Genomic DNA, 20,286 nt, shown 5'->3' with positions numbered 1-20,286 from the left:
GCCCTTGCTTGTATGATGGACGTTAAACTTACACAGGTGAATTCTGTGACTGCCAGAACTAAGATCTCTCCTTTATTTTTGCCAGGGTAAAATACATATCTAGCATGGTAGCAGCATACCCAATACTTAAGACAGTGAGAAATGTTTATGAGAAACTGGGGGTTTCTTTTGTTTTGTTTATGAGGGTGAAATACTGCTTTCAATTTTTCTCCCATGAAAATTCTTATCTTTCTATCAAGTTGTTTGGTTTTGGGTTTTTTTTAAATTTTGGTGAAAAAATAATTTCAATTTTTTGGTGGATGGACACCTGTGCTGAGATAGCCAATATTAACCCTGATACAGCTATCCTGGCCAAGCCCTACACGTGTACCAGCTGTCCTGAAAAGAGAAAGGGTGCGTTGATGCAGAACGGTAACAGGCACAGAAGCAGCAGCTGGGGAGACAGGAGCACTAAACAGACCACAGCGGCCGCGAGCGGCTTTCAACATAACCAGCACTGGCAACTGAACTCCAAATCAAACAAAATGAGACTCTAATTACCAAGCAGACAAATCTTTAGCCAGTTATGTGGGGCACTTCAGTTCAGCAAGAAAGCTGAATCCTACAAAATTAAGTTGCTGTGTGCAGAACCAGTTTTCTGCTGCAGCTCCCTTGCAGGGCCCTGCGAATGCAATGATGATGCTGCCGATGAAGAAGCAGGATTCTGCCCTCACCCATCCGCTGCCTGTGCTGAGCAGCCGTGGACAACACAACAGCCAGCAAAGCAGGACTGGCTACCACTGTTGTTACACTGCTGACATAATCAAACAGGTAGATATCCCCTCCAGTATTCATCTGGCTCTGCTAACAACTGATAAAGCCGGAGCTGACCCACAGCTGTCTGGGAATAAATAGGCAGCAGTAAAAGCCAAGATGAGCCCACAGTACCAACACAGAGCCATTGTATTTAACATTCAGGTCTTCTGTCCAGCAGTTGTACCGATCCCATTCACTCCTCACAGCTACCAAAGCACCAAGTCAGAATTCATCTCAGCTTTTGGCTCCCCGGCTGTTTTAATCCCTTTCTGCTCAGCTCATGCAACAGGTCTAACACCCACTTAGTAAATAGTTCAATAGGAATACTCCAAAATACGTTTTGCAAGGCAGAAATGCAAGATGCAGGCTTTGACAGAAGCTGACAGAGAGCTACGGAGCTAAAACTAAAAGTCAAACTTGAGATTCGTCATTTTGCTGTAAGTCCCTGGTTTTTGTTTCTTTAATTATTATCTTAAGCTTAAGTCATGTCACTGTCTTTATCAGGCAGGCATCCATGCTTGTCAGCAAACTTTGCCTCCATCCCTAGCTGCCACTCACCACTTCCCTTTTGCTGGCATTAGTGGTTGCAGAAGCCACATTATGGCATAACAGGGACACAGCATGTCTGAAAACTAACCAGATAAGAAAGAAAAAAAACCATAAAGTTAATTTTCACTGTGTAGACACACAAACACTAAACTAATGCTGGCCAAAAAAAAATCCAAAAAACAAAACCAAACCCAGCAGAAATAAGAGTGTGGACAAGAATGGTGTTTTAAAGATTTACAAAATTACACATACAAAAGCAAGGTTTTCAAGTATGGCAAAAGCCACCCAGTAGGATACTGAGCTGACAGACTGACCTTGTCAGCTCTGCTGCAGTCCCCCTATATCGACCTTACAGCAGCAATCCCACAGCTTTGAAAATGGCATATTTTTTTAATCATATTTCCTCATGCCTGAGAGGCATAAGTATATTTTTAAGCAGCTACCAGCACACGGTTCTGACATTTTGTCCTCCCTGCCCAAAACGGAACACCACCTCCTTCACACTGATGACCAAGGACAGGTCAACAAGGTGCATTCATTACTTGTAATGTGCTGCAGTATTCTCAGGATGCACGCTGGCTGTTAGAGCTCAGCATTGCTTAGACCCTAAGCACACTCTGAGGTCTGGAACCAGCACCTGGCTGGGAGCAGGACTCCACAACTTAACATCACGTATCCATTCGTTTCACAGATGTGAGATTTTATTGCCTCATTTCCTGCCCCTTGCACTAGGTTTTACACAGATTCACCAATAAATACGAAAGTGTTTCAATTAAAGAGAGTCCCAGGACCTCAGGTATGTATTTTATTTCTAAGGTAAAACCCAAACAATCTTTAAAGCATCTACCCCTTACCCATCTCTCCTAAGCACTAACATAATACACACCAAAACTATACAGCTTCTACACTCCAGGACATGAAGTGGGCATAACTTTGGCACTTGTGTTGTCCTGAAGTTGTAAACAGATGGCTTCAATCCCAGAGTTTTTTGACAGGGAAAAGCCAGGTTGCTGCCTCAAACATCACATGCAATAACTGCAGCTTGAAAGGACCCTAAAAGCAAGTAGGGAAAGCTACACTCCTCCCTCTGCTTCTACTTGAAAACAGGGAAAACCCTAGCCTCCCCCAGTTAAAATTCACCACAACATACAAAAGGTCATTTCTTCCCACAACACAATGGTGGAGGATTATGTTCTCCCAAGCAAACCGCATGAGCACCAGGACGACTTCCATCTGAAAGAAGAATGTGGAGTCAAATCCACCTGATGAGAACAGAGGGAAAGAAAAAGCAGTAAAAAGAGCAAAGGACTGAAGGAGACTTCTGGCCTGTATCCACCCCCAGTAGGAAACCTGCAAGGCATTTTAAATTTCCCGCCATCAATTCTCCATGAAATACTGTATTCTACTATGTAGTGCTTAGCACTCTGCAAGTCTTCTGTGTACTCCTACAACCAAAGCTGATGGGCAGAAGCAGGTAGGAAACAGCAAGTTCACAGTCCAAGAACTCCGTCTGGGATCCCCAGCGAAGCAGGTTGATTTCCACAAGATGCCAAGCACCAACAAGACTCCTTTAACCAAAGGCAACTCCACAAACCAGAATCAACTCACTACTTAAGGTATCCATGTTTGATGGGTCTGGTCACAGCAAATCACCAAGGGAGAGACAGCAGAAGCTGTCAGAATCAGAGCTAATAGCATTGCTCTGGAATAAAGGGGCCTAGTCCATTCATTCAATTCTTGTGTTCTCCATCATGAAGAAATCAGAGAGAAAACAGCACTTCAGTTTACTGCCTCCTATGAGCTCTATCTCTGATCCCACATACAAATCTAACTGTGCAAACGTTATCAAGCAGAACACTCAGCATCAGAAAAAGCCACTACTGCAACGCGTTTTACAACTGAGCTGGTTTCCATGCATCCACCAACTTCTTTCCACTTCCTTCTCATGGTTTGACACTTATTTGTAGGTACCTGAATGAAACTCCCTCAGCTAATTAACAGCCCCAAATACATTTACCTGCTTCAGCTTACTGCTTTCCCCATATCCTTCACCCCCTTTCCAAAGGCGTGACAAGGTTAACAACCACCACCAAAAGCAGTCTACTGTGCAAATATGAAAACATTTTATGTTGCCTGTTCTTCTGAATGTGTCAAGAGAAGTACAGAGTAACAGACTCACTTCTGAAGGCAGCAATGGCAGGTGAACGCAAGAAGTAAGAGAAAGGCACAGTCCTCTCCAGCTGATAGTAGAGAGCTCAACAAACCAACTTCATGCAAATGCAAAGGAGGCTACAGCTATGACTTGCAATTCAAAAAAAGCAACTTTTTTGCTTGTGCAACGTTATTCCACAGGAAGAATAAGCTGAGATAAACGATCCTGCAAACCACAAAAAGTGCACATGTCAACTCCAGTGATTAGACCAAATGTCACCCAGAAAGACAAGGAAAACCCTGAAAAACACTCATATACAGCAACTCTATTTGCACCATACAAACATTTGAGGGTTTTCTCATAAATACCAGTTTTCAGTTCAACAGAGCACAGGACCAATGGAGGGACAGACAGACTAGAAACTTTAACCTAAACACTCAACACACGGTTTTCAGAGTACCATATACTGAGGTTGTTCACGCCCAGCTCTACCATTCCTTTATCCTGCATGCGTCCAGGGCAGTAAAGCAGTGTATTGCAAATGAACTGAAATATCTCACTATACAAGCAGGCACTGAAAAATACAAAGAAGTTTTCTCAATGGTTTCCAGACGTGTCATGTGTCAAAAATTATTTCACTCATTGCTCTGAGCACCAGAGAAGCCTGCCAAGACAAGCACTTCAGTGATAAGCGCTACAGACCTCACAGTACAAGAAAGTCTGGAACTGAGAGCCCACGGTCAGATAAAAGTTAGTCCACAAGGGGAAAGTACAGTAAAGATAGCAGCTGCCATAAAAGCATTCAGATGTTTAACTCTGTCAGGTTTAAGTAAGAAATAGACACCACCATGTCCTAATGGAGCTACTGACGACCATGTAGAAAGAATGGAGCTCAGGCCTCCGACTGCCATTCCAGCCCAGCCTCCCAAACACAGACCTCAAGAAATAACAAAATGCAGTCATGAAACAACAGCCAGCCCAAGAATCAAATCAAGTCCAAAGCACAAGAAAATGTCGCATTTCACCAAGTATCAAAAAGACCTACAGCTGTTATTATTTGCTTAGTCAGCACATCGAAGTTTTACACTATTTGCAGTTCTAGCTTTCTATAGCCTCTTTTAAAGCCTATGCACTGATAATACCAGGTCCTATGAGCTAGACAAGGTGGTGTGTCAGTGGGGTAGACATATTAAAGACTTTCAAGCTCACCTACCAAGTCAGTCCCAAAATAGCTTTCTAACTACACAGCCTCTCTGACTCATGCTCACTAAAGAAGCAGCGAGAGCAGTAGCCCAGTGGAATCCATGCTTCCCCCCTCGCTAAAAGGTTAGACAGGCAAAAAGGGCAGGAAAAAAAAATAATTGTAGTCTTACTAGTACCTCAGTGAAAAAAACAGTAAAAGGGCCCTGATGAGAAGCAAAATGCCACTGCACACCCTTCTATATGCATGCTCAAAAATCATTAATCCACAGACTTCACGCTGTTTAAGAAATGTCCTTACTCAATCCTTTGAAGGGTCTAAGCTGCCAGGGAGCCACATAAGATTATTGGATAATTCAGGGTGGAAAAGATCTCAGAAGGTCTCTAGCTGAACCTCCTCCTCAAAGCAGGGTCAGCTCTGATACCAGACCAGGTTGCTTAGGGCTTTATCATGTCACACCTTAAAACCTCCAAGAACAGAGTCTGCACAAACTCCCTAGGCATCCTGTCCCACTGCTTCATAGTCCCCAGCATAAAGAAGAGTGAAGTTGCTGTCTACATGAGAGAGCAGCTGGCATGTATCGAGCTCTGCCTAGGGGTGGATGAAGAATGTCTTGAGAGCTTATGGGTAAGAATTAAGGGGCAGGCTAATATGGGAGACACTGTTGTGAGTGTTTACTACAGACTGCCAGATCAGGAAGAGGAAGTCGATGAGGCCTTCTACAAACAGCTGGAAATAGCCTCACGATCACAGGTTCTTATGGGGGACTTCAACCCCCTCTGGTATTTGCTGGAAAGGCAACACAGCCAGGCACGCACAGTCCAGGAGGTTTCTGCAGAGCATTCTTGATAACTTTTTGACAAAAGTGGTGGAGGAACCAATGAGGAGAGGTGCACTGCTGGACCTCGTGCTAACAAAGAAAGAAGGACTAGTTGGGGATGTGAAGGTTTGGGGTAGCCTTGGCTGAAGTGACCATGAGATGGTGGAGTTCAGGATCCTGTGTGGAAGAAGCAGGGCAAAAAGTAGAATTACAACCCTGGACTTCAGGAGAGCTGACTTTGGCCTCTTCAAATTCCTACTTGGAGGAATCCCATGGGTTAAGGCTCTAGAAGGAAGGGGGGGGGGGGGGGGGAGGCAAGAGAGTTGGTTAATATTCAAGCACTACTTCCTCCATGCTCAAGATCGGTGCATCCCTATGAGTGAGAAATCAAGCAAAGGAGGCAGGAGACCTACATGGATGAGCAAGGACCTTCTGGGAAAACTTAAATGGAAGAAGGAAGTTTACAGAATGTGGAAAAGGGGACTGGCCACTTGGGAGGAGTATAGGAACGTTGTCAAGACTATGCAGGGATGCAACGAGGAAGGCTAAGGCCCACTTGGAATTAAACCTGGCAAGGGATGTCAAGGACAGTAAGAAGGGCTTCTTCAAGCACATCAGCAGTAAAAGGAAGACTAGGGAAAATGTGGGCCTGCTGTTGAATGAGGTGGGTTCCCTGGTGATGGAGGGTGCAGAGAAGGCGGAGTTACCGAATGCCTTCTTTGCTTCAATCTTTACTGCTAAGGCCGGCCCTCAGGAATTCCAGACCCTGGAGGGAAAAGAGACAGTCTGGAGAAAGGAAGACTTTCTCTTGGTCAGCAGGATCAGGTTAGAGATCATTTAGGCAAACTCAACACCCAGAAACCCATGGGCCCTGATGGGCTGCACCCACGAGTGCTGAGGGAGCTGGCAGATGTTATTGTGAAGCTGCTCTCCATCATCTTTGAAAGGTCATGGAGAACAGGAAAGATGCCTTATGACTGCAGGAAAGCCAACGTCATGCCAGTCTTCAAAAAGGGCAAGAAGGAGGACCTGGGAAACTCCAGGCCAATCAGCTTCACCTCCATCCCTGGAAAGGTGATGGAACAGCTTATTCTAGATGTCTGATGTCATCTCTAAGCACGTAGAGGAAGAGAAGCTTCTCAGGAGTGGTCAACATGGATTCACCAAAGGGAAATCATGTTTGACCAATCTGATAGCCTTCTATGATGGTGTGACTGGCTGGGTAGGTGAGCAGAGAGCAGTGGATGTTGTCTACCTCGACTTCAGCAAGGCTTTTAACACTATCTCCCGTAACACCTTCATAGGTAAGCTCAGGAAGGGTGGGGGTTAGATGAGTGGACAATGATGTGGATTGAGAACTGGCTGAATGGCAGAGCTCAGAGCATTGTGATCAGTGGCACAGAGTCCAGTTGGAGGCCTGTAACTAGCAGTGTTCCCCAGGGGTCAGTATTGGGTCCAGTCTTACTCACCATATTCATCAACCACATGGATGAGGGGACAGAGTATACCTTGAGCAAGTTTGCTGATGACACAAAACCAGGAGGAGTGGCTGACACACCAGAAGGCTGTGCTGCCATACAGCGAGACCTGGGCAGGCTAGAGAGCTAGGCGGAGAGGAACATAATGGAAGTCAACAAGGGCAAGTGTAAAGTCCTGCACCTAGGGAGGAATAACCCCATGCTCCAGTACAGGTTAGGGGTTGACCTGCTGGAAAGCAGCTCTACAGAGAGAGAGACCTGGGAGTCTTGATGGACAACAAGTTGACTGTGAGCCAGCAATGTGCCCTTGTGGCCAAGGCCAATGGTATCCTGGGATGCATTAAAAGGAGCATGGCCAGCAGGTTGAGGGAGGTTATCCTCCCCCTCTACTCTGCCCTGGTGAGGCCGCATCTGGAGTACTGTGTCCAGTTCTGAGCTCCCCAGTTCAAGAAGGACAGCAAACTACTGGAGAGAGTCCCAAGCCTTCTTATTGCTTTTACTACTAGTGTCAGCAGAGCAACAGTCACCACAGTTTAGGTTTCTAAACTAAATGATATGAAGCTAAATGGTACTGAGGATCCAAGGTGATGATTTAAACTATGGCCCCTCACTGTGTTAATGCAACTACAGCTGCAGTGCTGCAGTAAAAGTGGGCATTTGCAAGACGGCTGTCTAATTAAGCACATCATAAGTGGTCAAGAGGGAAACTATTAGTATGAATCTGTGTGAAGAAAAACTCATAACCACCCAGTTATCCCAGACACATCATGGAACCAAAATATACCTTTCTCCTTCAGTCATACAGCAGAGAGTGGGTACTAAGGCCAGTCTTTCTTCCCTTCCCATTACCATCTTCCCCTCTCCCTGATGAGGGACCCCAAAAAAACCCAGCTACACAGAAACAGAGAAATGTTGCTTGGAAGGACCTGCCAAGGTCCAGCTTGAAGCTAGATTATTGCCACATTATATGAGGTCAGTCATGACTGCTTCCCCCCTTCCACATGCAAAAAAAAAAAACGTATCAGTTTGTGTGGCAGACAGCATCAGATCTGCTATAGAGGCAGATCTGGTTTGCTCCCAGACAATCATCACCTGGCACAGTAGGACCCTTGGAAGCACGGCATCCTCCACCCAATTAAAATCCAGTTTCCCAATGATAGGGCTCCATTATACATGCTTATTCAATTACCTAATTAGAGACAAGATCCCTGTCAGACCAAATTCAGTACAAATTGAAGATATATCTATAATGTTAGCATTCTTGCAGCCTGCTTAATTTGCCAATTGAACCAATTCACTGTAACAATACTGGGAGCCATACACAGGGAAGAAGGCAAACAGTAATCCCAAGGGACAATTTTATAACCCTATTCCTGAGGAGGAATATTAAGCAGAAAAAGCAAGCCTGGATGCCCTGGTACTTTCTCTTATTCTACCATTTCTGAAGAAAATCACGTCAATTTTGCAAAGCCTCTAAATCCATCTGCTGGACTAGGCAAGCCAGAGAGTAAACACTATTCTATGTTAAAATGAAAGAAGTGTCTGCATCTGTTTAATAACACACATGCATACATCTGCCAAACAGACCTAGTGGAAAGACACTTTCCGAGGATTACACATTTTTCTATTTAAAGACAGTAAAAAAGACACCGTGCCTCTATACAGACATCAGAATAGCTCTCCTCCTCATGCAGCTCTCACAGTCTCCTTTCTTATCCCCCAAAAATTGTGTATGCAACCATCTCAGCTAATTAAAAATTATCAATAAGGCCATATGGCAGCCATAATGGAAAATAAACTATTTCTTTTTTCAGTGGATTTCATTACGGTTCCACCATGCAATGAAAGAAGTACTAAAGAAGGAACTGGAACTCCAGGAGCCAGAACAGCTTGCTTGTTTTATAACCAAAATGCAGCATACATTGAAAAGAGATTTTGTAAGAGTTTATATCTGATCACCAGACAGGTCTTGCGGATTATAAAGAAGCCTTTTTTAACTTGGAGAAACAATCACTGAGAGGCAAAACAGAATTCCCAAAGATCCTGTTGCTCGCCACTAGCAAAGCCAAAACCAGAATCCCACCCCATGGCCTCCCCTCTCAGCCGAAGGGCTCTGGAGAGGAGTCTGCAGCGGGTGCATGGAAACAAATCATTTGTACAGGATTTACAATTAGAAGCTTCGTTGTGTGGATGCGTGTTCCTCTACGAGGAAGTGACAGTGATTTAAGGGCCCAAAGAGTACAGCGCCACTGCTCTAGGCCAGTAGACTCTGCCAGGTGTGCATGTTCTCTCCACATCTGGTTTTCACAGCAAGACTTAACCAGATTCAAATTACAAAACCCTAAAACCACATGTTAGCCATAACACTTTTCCAGCTAAACTAGACATATACAACAGAAGTCATGAATCCTGGGTTGCAGCTTTTGACTTGGCCAACAGAAGAGTCCAAATTAGGAAATCTATACCTGAGCAGGCTGAATACACTTCACCCTGGAGAGATCACTTGGCCTCTGACCTACTAGTTCTGCAACACAGGTTCCTGTTCCCACTTCCCCTCCATGCTCAGCTCTCCCGCAAAGATAAACGGGGGTCACTATCACCAACATGAAAACCGCTGGTCTAGATCACACACACACAGCCCCTCCTGCGATGGTGGGGACAGTGTGCACCATCACCGAGTGTCCTGTTCTGCAACACAGGTCCCAGGATCCAGCACTCCTTCTGAGGGCAGCCTAGAAGAGTCCCCTGAAAAGCAAGGCTCTCCCACTGCTCACCCTGCCCCTCCTTCCCTTCCACTTCCCTCCTCCTCACCACAACACATGCCACACTTCCCTCCACCACCCACGGCAAGAAGTGCCAATGCAGCCCACAAACATGACCAGAGGCAGGTACACCACAGCCACCGGGACAGAACGTAAAGCAAGGGCCAGTCCACGTATGCCATACACGTCCCGGCGAAAACCTGCTGCAGATGTTAACTTTAACTTTGCAAGTTAAAGTTAACAATTCTGACAACTGCATCAGTTGATTTTACTATGCCCTGAGGAAAAAAATAAGGTTCCTCAGTGAGAACGTGTATATGTAACGCATTTCACAGAGCAGGCAGAGGACATATGAAGGAGAGGGTAAGCAACTACCAAAGTCATCACACAAAAGAGCTCAATTAGACGGCTGTGCAGAGTTAGACATCTTTCAGTGGCCACCATGACAGCTGACCAGAACAGAGCCCGTGCATCAGTCACATCCAGACACTGGCACAGGTCAGATCTTCTCTGGAGCCATGTGGTTGACTTTCAAGTCTCTAGTGTCTGCACAAAATACCCAGATCCCGTTAGTTCAAAGAACCTGGAGGTTTGCTGAAGTCATGACTGCTGTAATAAACAGAGGTCAGCACAAGGAGAAGCCTTTGGGAAACAAGTTTTCCCTTCCTTCTTTCTTGCTGGCCTTCAGGTCTCCTGAAACAACTGAGGAGTTTGAGGGCTGGCCCTTAGCCTGCTGCTGCAGTGAAGACCTTGCCCCATCGGCGTAAGAACATGGACAAGCTGAAAACGCTGAAAAGGGAACAAGAAGGGTTAAGGCGGCACACACTGAGCCTCCTGCATTACTAGCAGCAGCAAGGGTGGCAAGGGTCACAAACAGAAGATATTACAGGAAAGGCAGAAAACTTTCTATGATACATGTCAGTGTCTCTGTACAGCCATGTATCCGTGTCAAGACATCATGTCCCAGGAACCCTGACACAGACAACTTCTCAGGTGCACATTTGTAGGCCAAGATTTTCCTCAGCTGTGTCCATGACACTTGTATGCATAAGGTACACACACTAAATTTCCTTCCCAGTTGAGCAGCAAAGGTGTAACTGCTGAAACACCAATTCCTGCAACCAGCAGACTGCCTCAAGCTGGTCTTGCCAAAGACCACATAACCCTGCATCCCTTAGCAACAAGTTGTTCTGACATGCTTTCACAATGGAAAGAGCTTGCCAGCTAATCTCCCAAATCTCCTAGCATCAAAGTATGATCCAAAGCTCCAAGCAGTGCATTGGAAAACTCCACCAGCTTCATCTGTTTTCGGATCAGCTGGCCTGTAACAGTTCTTAAAGTACATAAAAAAGACATTTAGCACTGTTATGCATAACAATACTAAATCTTCTGGATTGCCAATGTGCAAATCAGTAGGATGTATTTATATTAATGAAGAGATCTTAAATATTACAACTCTTTCAATAAAAAAAAAAGTGTTTAAGTTAGTATGATATAATGCATTGCAGAACACAGCCAGATCTCCCTGCACAGATCCACCAGTGGGACCAAGAATCCCTCTTTCACACTGTCCAGCAGACAGCATCTGCACAGACTGCATAAAGTCGTGACTTTGCAGCTCCCCCTGTTCATATCAGGTCCACGTGTGGCCCTTCACACATCAGAATCTCACAGGGCTTACCCACATGCTCCTCAAAACAAACAGCCAGATGCCAGCTTCTAGAAGTCTCTCCCAAGATATTAGTATTAATAAATCCTTTAGAAGAAATTAAAATAAAGAGGTATCACTGAACAAGTGCCTTTAAGTAAGGGTAGACTCATTTTTAAGGAGAAAATGAAGTCCCTTTCCAAATCCTCGCATTAGTACTTTTAAGAAATTCTAAAATCTGGTTTTGGAAAATTAAAAGCGTTGCTTACCACCTTGCTAAGGTGTTATGATGCAACATAACAATGTTCTTACGCTGAATCTTATACTAAATACTGCAACTCTGAAAATAAAACAACTTTAAAACATCTGTTTTTCTTAAATAAAAGCCAGTCACTTTCTTCAGTCCACTACTGAAGAGCTACAGAGCTATTTGGCATATCTTTCTGCATCCTGTCTGGAAGAAAACTTCCAGCTGTAATTCAAAGCTCTATTGTCTCACTGAGAGACTGTGCCTAAAGCTGCGCTGTGCGAACCATCCAAGCCTAGCTGCAGTTACAGGAGAAAAACATGGGGTTTATGACACAATTAAAAGGATGATTCCTGTGCATGTAAAGTTCATTTTGGCTGAGACACCGACACAAACTACATCCATGGTAGAGCTTTTGCCAGAATAGAACAGTGTCAGAACCCAAACTAGCACTGCTCTAGGAAGAAAAGACTGAAGCCAGAACTGGTCAGAGTTATGCCTGAGCCCTACAGGAGAAACTCAGCAATTAGGCTACACATGTTCCAACTGGAAATTTAGATCTCTCTGTGTTTAAATTAGTAGTAGAATGGATAACCTGAATTTGCATATGTCTGCACACAGTCTTTCTATGGATATATATACATGCCTAGAACAGTATGTAGCTTCAATATAATTATATGCAAATTCCTCTCTTAAAAAGCAAGTAATTCTGCTTAACCAGCAACCATCTGATCTTCTGTTTGGATACTTCAGCAGCAGTACAGTAGTCCATTCTGATGCACAAACACACTTCCCCAGCCAAGTATCCTCTCAGACTGCAGCAAACATACTTCTGTGAACCAGAACGACAGAATTAGACCCCACATGCTTTGTATTTGTTTCATCATCTGACTAAGAATTCACTGCCACATACCATAAGCATGGAAAGTAGGTTAAGATAGGTGAGCTCCAATACCAGTCTAGCGAAAGGAAGAGCCTTAAAAATACATTGGATACCAGGTCAGGAGACAATAAGAAGCAACCAGTTGAAGCTTATCTCAGATTGCACTTCAACGACCTGCGAAAGAAAATTTGCTCATGAAGCTTCCCATTGGGTGAGAAATACCATAAGACCAGCCAGCACCCTGCAAGATACCTGGCACTTCACCGCTACTCAGAAATGTAGACGTGCCTCAGGACAAAAGCTAGAATGCAGGCACCACACCAGTAGCACACCTCCATCCCGGCTTTTCTAGGCACGAGGTGAATGCCCAAGTCCCAGTTCTTCCACATCAGAGAGCTCAGAGCAATTACTCCACCAGTACCAGTTCATAAAGTAGGATACATGGGCACAGCCAGCATGAAACACACTCTGCAATGGCCAGGAATGGCTGTGACTGGGACAAATCCTGGGCATGAATAATGCCACCAACATGAGTGCTACCTGCAAGGTGAATGGAGATTGAGTTAAGCATGCCTAACAGCTTTACATCTTTTCAGGATCTATTGAACAGGCATCTTTCAGCATTATTTTAACGTTAAATACATTTGTTAGAAGTCTCAAGCAGCTACTAAGCAGCGGCTAAAAGCTAAAGCAAAGATGCAGCACACTGCACTTCTCTGCACAAAGAGAAGTTAAATTTTTTGCAGTCTGTTTACACAGATACACCTCTGGAGACTGCATAACAGACAGTATTAAAAAGAGATTTTAACTATTTTCAGTATATCATATTCAAATGAAAGATGAGATCCATTTTCTAAGCAAGTCCAGTTCTCCTTCCCTGTTGCATTCAGGCGGATGCCCTACAGACTTGATATGTGCCCATCAATGCAAAGGCAATGAAGTTTTGAACGTCTTTTCCCTCCAGAGAGCAATAACCCACACAAGCAGCCCCATCAGTATCAAAGAAATTATAAAGAAACTGTTTCCTCCAATTTAATTCTGCTGTTGAGTTTATTTCCTCATGTTCTTCCGTCCAGAAAGCCAAAGTGGATCCAACAATATGAGCAGTCCCACCTGAAAAATTTGAAGATGGATTTTAGCATATGTAGAGCTGTGGGAAACGGCAGATTACACAGCATCTTTGCCTAAGGATCATGGCACCAGGCACGAGAGGACTCAGGAAATACAGCTTCTTTCCCTGGCTTTGTCACTGACTTGCCAGATGACCTTGAACAAATCACTTAACTTCCTCACCCTCCAGCTTTTCCCCCTGCAAAATACAGGCAACAACCGCCACCTTTCTCTGGGAGAACCACCTTGCCATCTAGTGAAACTCACGTCTACCAAGCAATTTACCAAACTGGTGTGCCCGCAGGCAAACGCAACAGCAAACTTTTCACAGCCACACCATCTCACTGTTACACTGAGCCACAGACCCCAAGAACAATACTTTAACCTCCCTTGATGTGCGTAAAACCTTCATATTATTTAGCTGCTGTTGCGGTAATTCTGCCCTCTGTAGCACTGTCATCTCTCACCTTCTTTGCCCTCCCTCCTATTGATTTCATCAGGCACAATAAGTTGCACTTTTCTGGAGCAGTTTCCTCACCCCTATGCCCACTCTCAGCCCTGTCACAAGGAAACAACACTAAGCAATTAAGTTTGTTGTATTTCTCCCACTGACTCCTCCATATAGGCTATATATATATACACACTCACATAGATACAATAATAGAAGGTTTATTTAGACAAACACCTGCTGCCCAGATCTTTCATACACTGTATTATGAGGAAAAGAAAAAACTTTGCAAGTAAGCAAGGAGCGAAGCTTGCAGCGAAGCCGCTCTGTTATTTCAGTACAAAGACATTGCTCTGACCAACAGGAAAGGGGAGATGTTTTGTTTTTTAAAGTTCCTTTTACAGATGGAGATGAAACACAGCACTATCTGAAACAGTATCTTTTACAGGGTCTGAAGAGAAGCTAAGGGATAATTTAGCTTACAAACTGTAGCCTGCTGTGGGCCTAGCCAGCACCCCAATAGTTTCCTAAGCGGATTTTGGAGCTCCTGAACAGATGTGCTAAAGTTTAGTAACCACATTACAGATGTGGTAGATCTTGAAAATCCAAGATACACCAAGAAAGTAGCATGTCGCAGAAGCACCAGGCAAACTTTTTCAGATTTCCACATAGCCTAGTGGGGCAGGGGGAGGATGATGGGTATAAACCAAGGGATCACGTGAGCACTGGAACAAATGCATCCTGCTTTTTTAAGGATGTGTACCATGAGTGATTGTACATTTAAGAACGCAGTGCTCTTCCCATAGACGTGTCCTTTTCTCCAGCTGTTTCCCTGGCACCTGGGCTCTCTACTAGCATATGAGGGTTGAGCTCATTTGCAGGTTTTCCTGCAGTGGGATTCCACTGAGGTCTTTTTATACTCATTGGTCACCCCTTTTGACACAATCTGCAGTCATTTAATAATCCTTAAGATGTGTAGTTTTCTCGCAGGGGCATTTTTGGCCAAACTATGGGTTAAAAATATTCCTGGGAAGGAAGAGGAAGGGAGGAGCCAAACAGACAGTGAGATCACCCACCCTTACTTCCATAGGAAACCAGGGTAAAAACAGCTCCCCCATAAACCACAGTGGCTGCTGTTTCTTTTGTCAGGGCTGCCCAAGAAGTCTGTTCAGCCATAAAAATTCAGAAATGTAAATATAAGGTGTAACAGGGCAAAGCAGAGGTTCGAGGTAGAAATTCAAAGGCCTCCTCAAACAGTTAAGCAATCTACAGAATTTGACTTAAACTGGTGAAGAATTTGACCTGAAAGCACCATATCACACCGTATTGCTAAAGCAAGAACAGCAGCAAAGCTGTTTACATGCCATGGTAAATAATTAAAATACTGCCACAGCGACTATCACCATCATACCTAGGAACCTTATTTATCCTCCTGTCAAAAAGGAAGGGTATGAGCTTACACTGGCTGCCTTGATAAGCCTAATGAACACTCCTCTCCCATTATAGCCTCTCTAAAAATAGATTGCAGCAGGTTATAAAGTAGTTAGCAAAAAAAATATTTACATTTAGTTGCTCATGGGTTGGTATAATATTATGGTTATTTATGACATGGCTGCCACGCATGATTAAAAAACAGAAAACCATGTAAGTAACCAGCAAAAACTTTTTCAGCGTCATTGTAAGGATCTCTGAGCTGCACGGCTCAGAAGTTGTGCACAAAAACGGATTAAAAACTGGACTATAACTCTTGCACAGACCAGGTAAAAATCATTATATGAATACAGCTGAGATGGTGACAGCAGACCCGTATTTACACTACAATACAACAAACAGGCAGAGAAAGCAAGAAGTACATATAAAGAGCTCTCTGGCTTGCTTCCTTTTCATGCTCTTAGAGGGAGAGGAGGCAAGAATGATTTTTAGTTGAGACAAATCAGCAGCCAGCACTTCCATTTGCTATCGTGGACAGTAGTTGGTGGAGAGGGCAGTATTTACTCTGGGAAGATCACTCTGACCTCTGCTGGTCCCCTCAGAAAACCAGCAGAAACCGCCTGAAGGGAGGGAAGAGAACCCCCAGGGCAGAGAGGTCCCCAAGCTCACCCAAAAATCTGACCGCATGGCTCCTGTAGTCTATCAACCCATTCAAGGAACAACACTCAGATGAAGCTTCCCATATACTTCTGCTTCACACTCACACACAAAGATTTAGTTTCTAGCCCCGAATTTTGCTCCTGAGGCTGCCCAGGTCCTACCACAAGCCACAGACCAGCCTCTCTCCCCCCTGGTGCTGACCCCACCCCACCACCTCTTCACTGCTTAGCCCTTGGCCCCCTCCAGTTTCACAGCCACGGTCTGGACAGCCTGCATTTGAGAGCTACTCCACTGAACAAAGAAAGAGCAAATTGAACCTTCCTCAGGCCTTAAAACTTCCAACAGAGGAAAACACAAAAGGGTAACAAGCCGTTTCCCCTTACAACAAAGGGCCTCAGCACCACAGTGTGTCACACCCAATGGGTGGCTCCAGAGGCTCATAAATGGTCTTTTCTCCCTTCACATTTTCATACTGGAAGGAATACTCAAATTGAAAGCTAAGTCACACATCTCCGTTTCCACCCCATAGCACTGACAGAAGTGTGACTGCCATGCTTTACATCACCGCAGCAGTGGCTCCCCACTAAGTACCGAGGGCAGTAACCAAAATGGGCCCTTCCACCACCAAGAGGAGCTGCAGCCACAACAGTAGGCACAATAAAGGACAAACTCAGCAAAACCAGTGTGTGGCCCCCGCCAAAAGCAGTCGCCTCAAAAACATGACCTGGCGATGCCAAAATTTCTCATTTAAGAAGCGATGCTGCCAACCTGTTCAAGCTTAGAAGTCACCTTTGAATAAAATACACTCTTTTGGAGCGTGTGGTCGGCATACCTTCTGCTGGAGATGAGTTTTCTCCACCATCTTCCTTCAGAAGCAAATGAGATCATCAGGAAGGCACAACTGCTTCTGCTGCTCCTCAGCAGAACCACATTGGAGAAACTTGATTAAAAATAGATAATAAAGGAAATACCGGTAAGCCACACCAAAACGGCCAGGAGAAGGAAAAGGAAGCAGTTTCCTTGAGCCAGGTTTTCAGGCCAAGTATTTTATTTTTAAATATTAGAAAGCTGCCTTCTAAATGTTGCTGGCAATTAATAGACTCAATATGGGTAAAACATGTGCTCGTTCAACAGCCAGCTGAAAGGAGGCTGAAACTCACATTATGTCCCTACTCTACAGCCATCAGACACTAGAACAAAAAAGCAAGGCCAGAAAGTCGAAATCGTATTAAAGCGCAAGGCAGGCACCCAATTTTCCTGCTGGCAGATGGCAGCAGTTTGGGGATAATGCGGAGGAAGAGTTTCTCTACAGAAGCCGGTATTTGGTTGGGAAGCAGAGGAGGCCAAACAACACTCAGGAGAAAGGTACACTTTGCGTAGAGAGGGCTGGACCGCCTTTACCAAGTCTAGCGGCAAGACGCCCTCTCTTTATCTACAACAACAACAACAAAAAGTCGTGTTGGGCGAGAGTAAACAGTGCTATCCCCACACAGCCTCTGGTGACAGCAGATGGCTATGCCAACACCTCGCACGCTGGCCCACAAGGCGAGGAGGCCGTGGCAGGGCGCAGCCCCAAGGCGGGGGCGGGCAGAGGGATGGGTGCTCAGCAGGGGGCTACCGAGCCACCCCGACATGGATGCTGGCCCCTGGGCTGAGGGAGCTGCCCCGGGCTCTCCACACCGCAGGGGCAGGCTGTGGCCTCCCTGCCCACAGCGGTGACCACCCCAATGGACACACACTCAATACACCCTGCTGTAAGCATACCCAGGCGAACTCCTGGGTGCTCAAGGGCTAGGTGGTTTTGCCGAATATAGCTGGTTATGAAAAACGCTCTGTGCAAAGTACCTACACCAACATAAAGCCTATGGATGAAGCGGGCCTGGAACAGAACACGGGTGGATTTAATCATTCCCTTGCGGCTACCTCAACTCTCAGGCTAGAAGAAACGACGCCCACAGCCCCGCCACCCCACCCCACCCCACCCACCCCCGGTCACCAGAAAGTTTATTTTACAGCAGAAAGCGGGTTCGGAGGTTCCCCTTCGGACGCACGGGGAGCCGGGAGGCGTCTGTGTCGGCGGCCATGCCCGCCGCCGGCCCTTGAGGGCACCGGCCGCGCACGCCCGAGGCACGGCCACCCCACAGCGGCGTGCGGCGGCAAGCGCAGGGACCTCCCGGCAGCCTCCCCCCGCTCCCAACCGCCCCCCAACCGCCCGCGGCGCTCGGGGCCCCGCAGGGCGCACGAAGAGCCCTCCCGCCGCGCCGCCGCCACCCCCGAGCCAGGCTGAGGCGGGCGAGGCCCTGCGTCCCGCCGGGGCTGCCGTCGCTCCGGGGGCAGAGAGCAGCCACACCGCCCCCCTCCCCCCCTCCAGCAGCCCCCTCCTCAGGCGGCGCTGCCGCCCTCCACTGGGGCTGGCGAACAAAAGGGGGGGGAGGGCTCTACCCGCAGCCTGCCGCCCGACCGCCCCCGCCGCAGGCTGCCCGCGGAGGGACGGGACGGGGCAGGAGAAGCCGCGGCAAGTCACGCCGGTCCGATGCACTTTCCTTCCTCCCCTCCGCGCGGGCGAACTCACCCTCCCTGGCTTTCTTCTTCCTCGCCAGGGTCCCGCCGAGCTTGCCCAGGAACGACTCGTCTTTCTTCATCCTGTGGGGCCGCAGCGTCGGGGATCGGACGGGCGCGGCGGACATCGGCTTTGCCGGGGGGTGACGGGGGGAGTCTGCCCGAGCCCTGCCCTGCCCTGCCTGGGGGCTGAAACGGCCCCGCGGAGCCGAACAAAGCCCGCGGGTAGCGAGTGAATCACCCGGCCAGCCGCGACCGAGCGGGGAGAGCCGGCAGCAGGAGGCGGGGGGGGTGTGGGGTGTGTGCGAGCCGGAGCCCCGCGGAGGGCAGGGGGCGGGCTGGGAGCTGCTGCCGACGGCCACAGCGCCCTGCCACGGCCTGGAAGTCCGCGGGAGACGGGGGCGGGTCGCCAGGCCGACCCGGCCCCGCCGCCTCGGGCGCCCGCCGGGCCCATCCCGCGTCCGCCGAGGAGGGCCGCGGGGCCGTGAGTCCCCGAGGGGTCCTCCGAGGCTCACCCGCCGGCCTCAAGGAGACACCTGTAGAGAGGCGTGCGGGTTTCCTTTTCGGCTGTGCTGCGGGGGGCGGGTGGGCCTGACCCGCGAGGGTGGAGAAAAAGTGGGTAAAAAGCCCCACAAAAGCAAAGCCCCGGGTCCCGTCACAGCCAGACCTGAGGACAAAGCTGAGGGCAAACTCTTAGCGTGTGCCATTTCGTCAGGGCTCTGCTCAGCAGTTCCGTGCTGGCGACATTCAGGTTTGCCTCCTAATTTTACAGCCTCTTGTGTCGGACTCGCCGGCCTTCTCCTGGCACGTGTCCTGCCAGGTTTGGCATCTCCCTTGCGGTAATGTTGAGGAGAAGGGAGCTGTAGGCTCCATGTTAGCCAAGCTCAGGTGCGGTGAGGCCCACAGGCACCTCCGAGAAGGACTCCACTGCCTCCCAGGTCTCGAGCCCTGCCGCGGCGTAAGCATGGCGTGTGCACACAAAAACAGCCATAACCGGAAAGTTGGTTTTGATTCCACAGAGATAATTTCTTATTGCTTATCAGTTTACAGCACCCAGGAGCGTGATAAGGGATTTGTGGAATACACATGAAAAACATCCTGAAGAGTTTATAGCGTTAGGCTCTGATCCTGCAAACTCTTATGGACATAAACTTTAAGCCCCTGAAGTGGCCCCGTTGACTTTAATGAGACTACCGGGTACCTAAAGTCATGCACATGCCTTTGGCCGTGCTCCTGCAAGTGGCTCCCCATCAGCAGCCCTTGCCCTGACAAAGAACCGCATTCAGATCAACATGACTTGGCACAGGATCCACACACCCGGCTTACAGGACAGGTTTTCACGCTTGACCTGACACTACACGACACATCCAGAGCATAAGATAGCAGAGAGAGTTTTCTGTGTCGTTTCACAGATTTAACCCAAGCTAATCCCTTGTGTCATGACAACTTACTTGTGTCGCTCACCTCTGGCTGCTTGGTGCTTTTCTACAGGCACTTAGGCAACTAATAAAAAAAAAAAAAAACAACAAACCCAATAAACCAA

At 47.1% G+C, this 20,286-nt stretch overlaps 1 protein-coding gene across 2 annotated transcripts in view; it reads right to left on the bottom strand.

The window, feature by feature from the left end:
• The window catches only part of PARVB (parvin beta), a 64,826-nt gene extending 45,950 nt beyond the window's left edge, over positions 1-18,876 (bottom strand). The window contains exon 1 of one of the 2 annotated variants that reach the window (XM_082497243.1): positions 18,757-18,876. In XM_082497243.1, the coding sequence (XP_082353369.1) occupies positions 18,757-18,871 (115 nt within the window). In that variant the 5' untranslated portion in view covers positions 18,872-18,876. Of the gene's footprint in view, positions 1-3,523; positions 3,629-18,756 lie in introns of those variants that run through there. The other variant, XM_082497244.1, reaches the window with a different exon arrangement.
• Positions 18,877-20,286: the final 1,410 nt, after the last annotated feature.

This window comes from Vanellus vanellus, assembly GCF_965231255.1.
Source record: "Vanellus vanellus genome assembly, chromosome: 1".
NCBI classification, from domain to species: Eukaryota; Metazoa; Chordata; class Aves; order Charadriiformes; family Charadriidae; genus Vanellus; species Vanellus vanellus.
The sequence above is the reverse complement of the archived record's forward strand: the minus strand, read 5'-3'. Positions and strand labels throughout refer to the sequence as shown.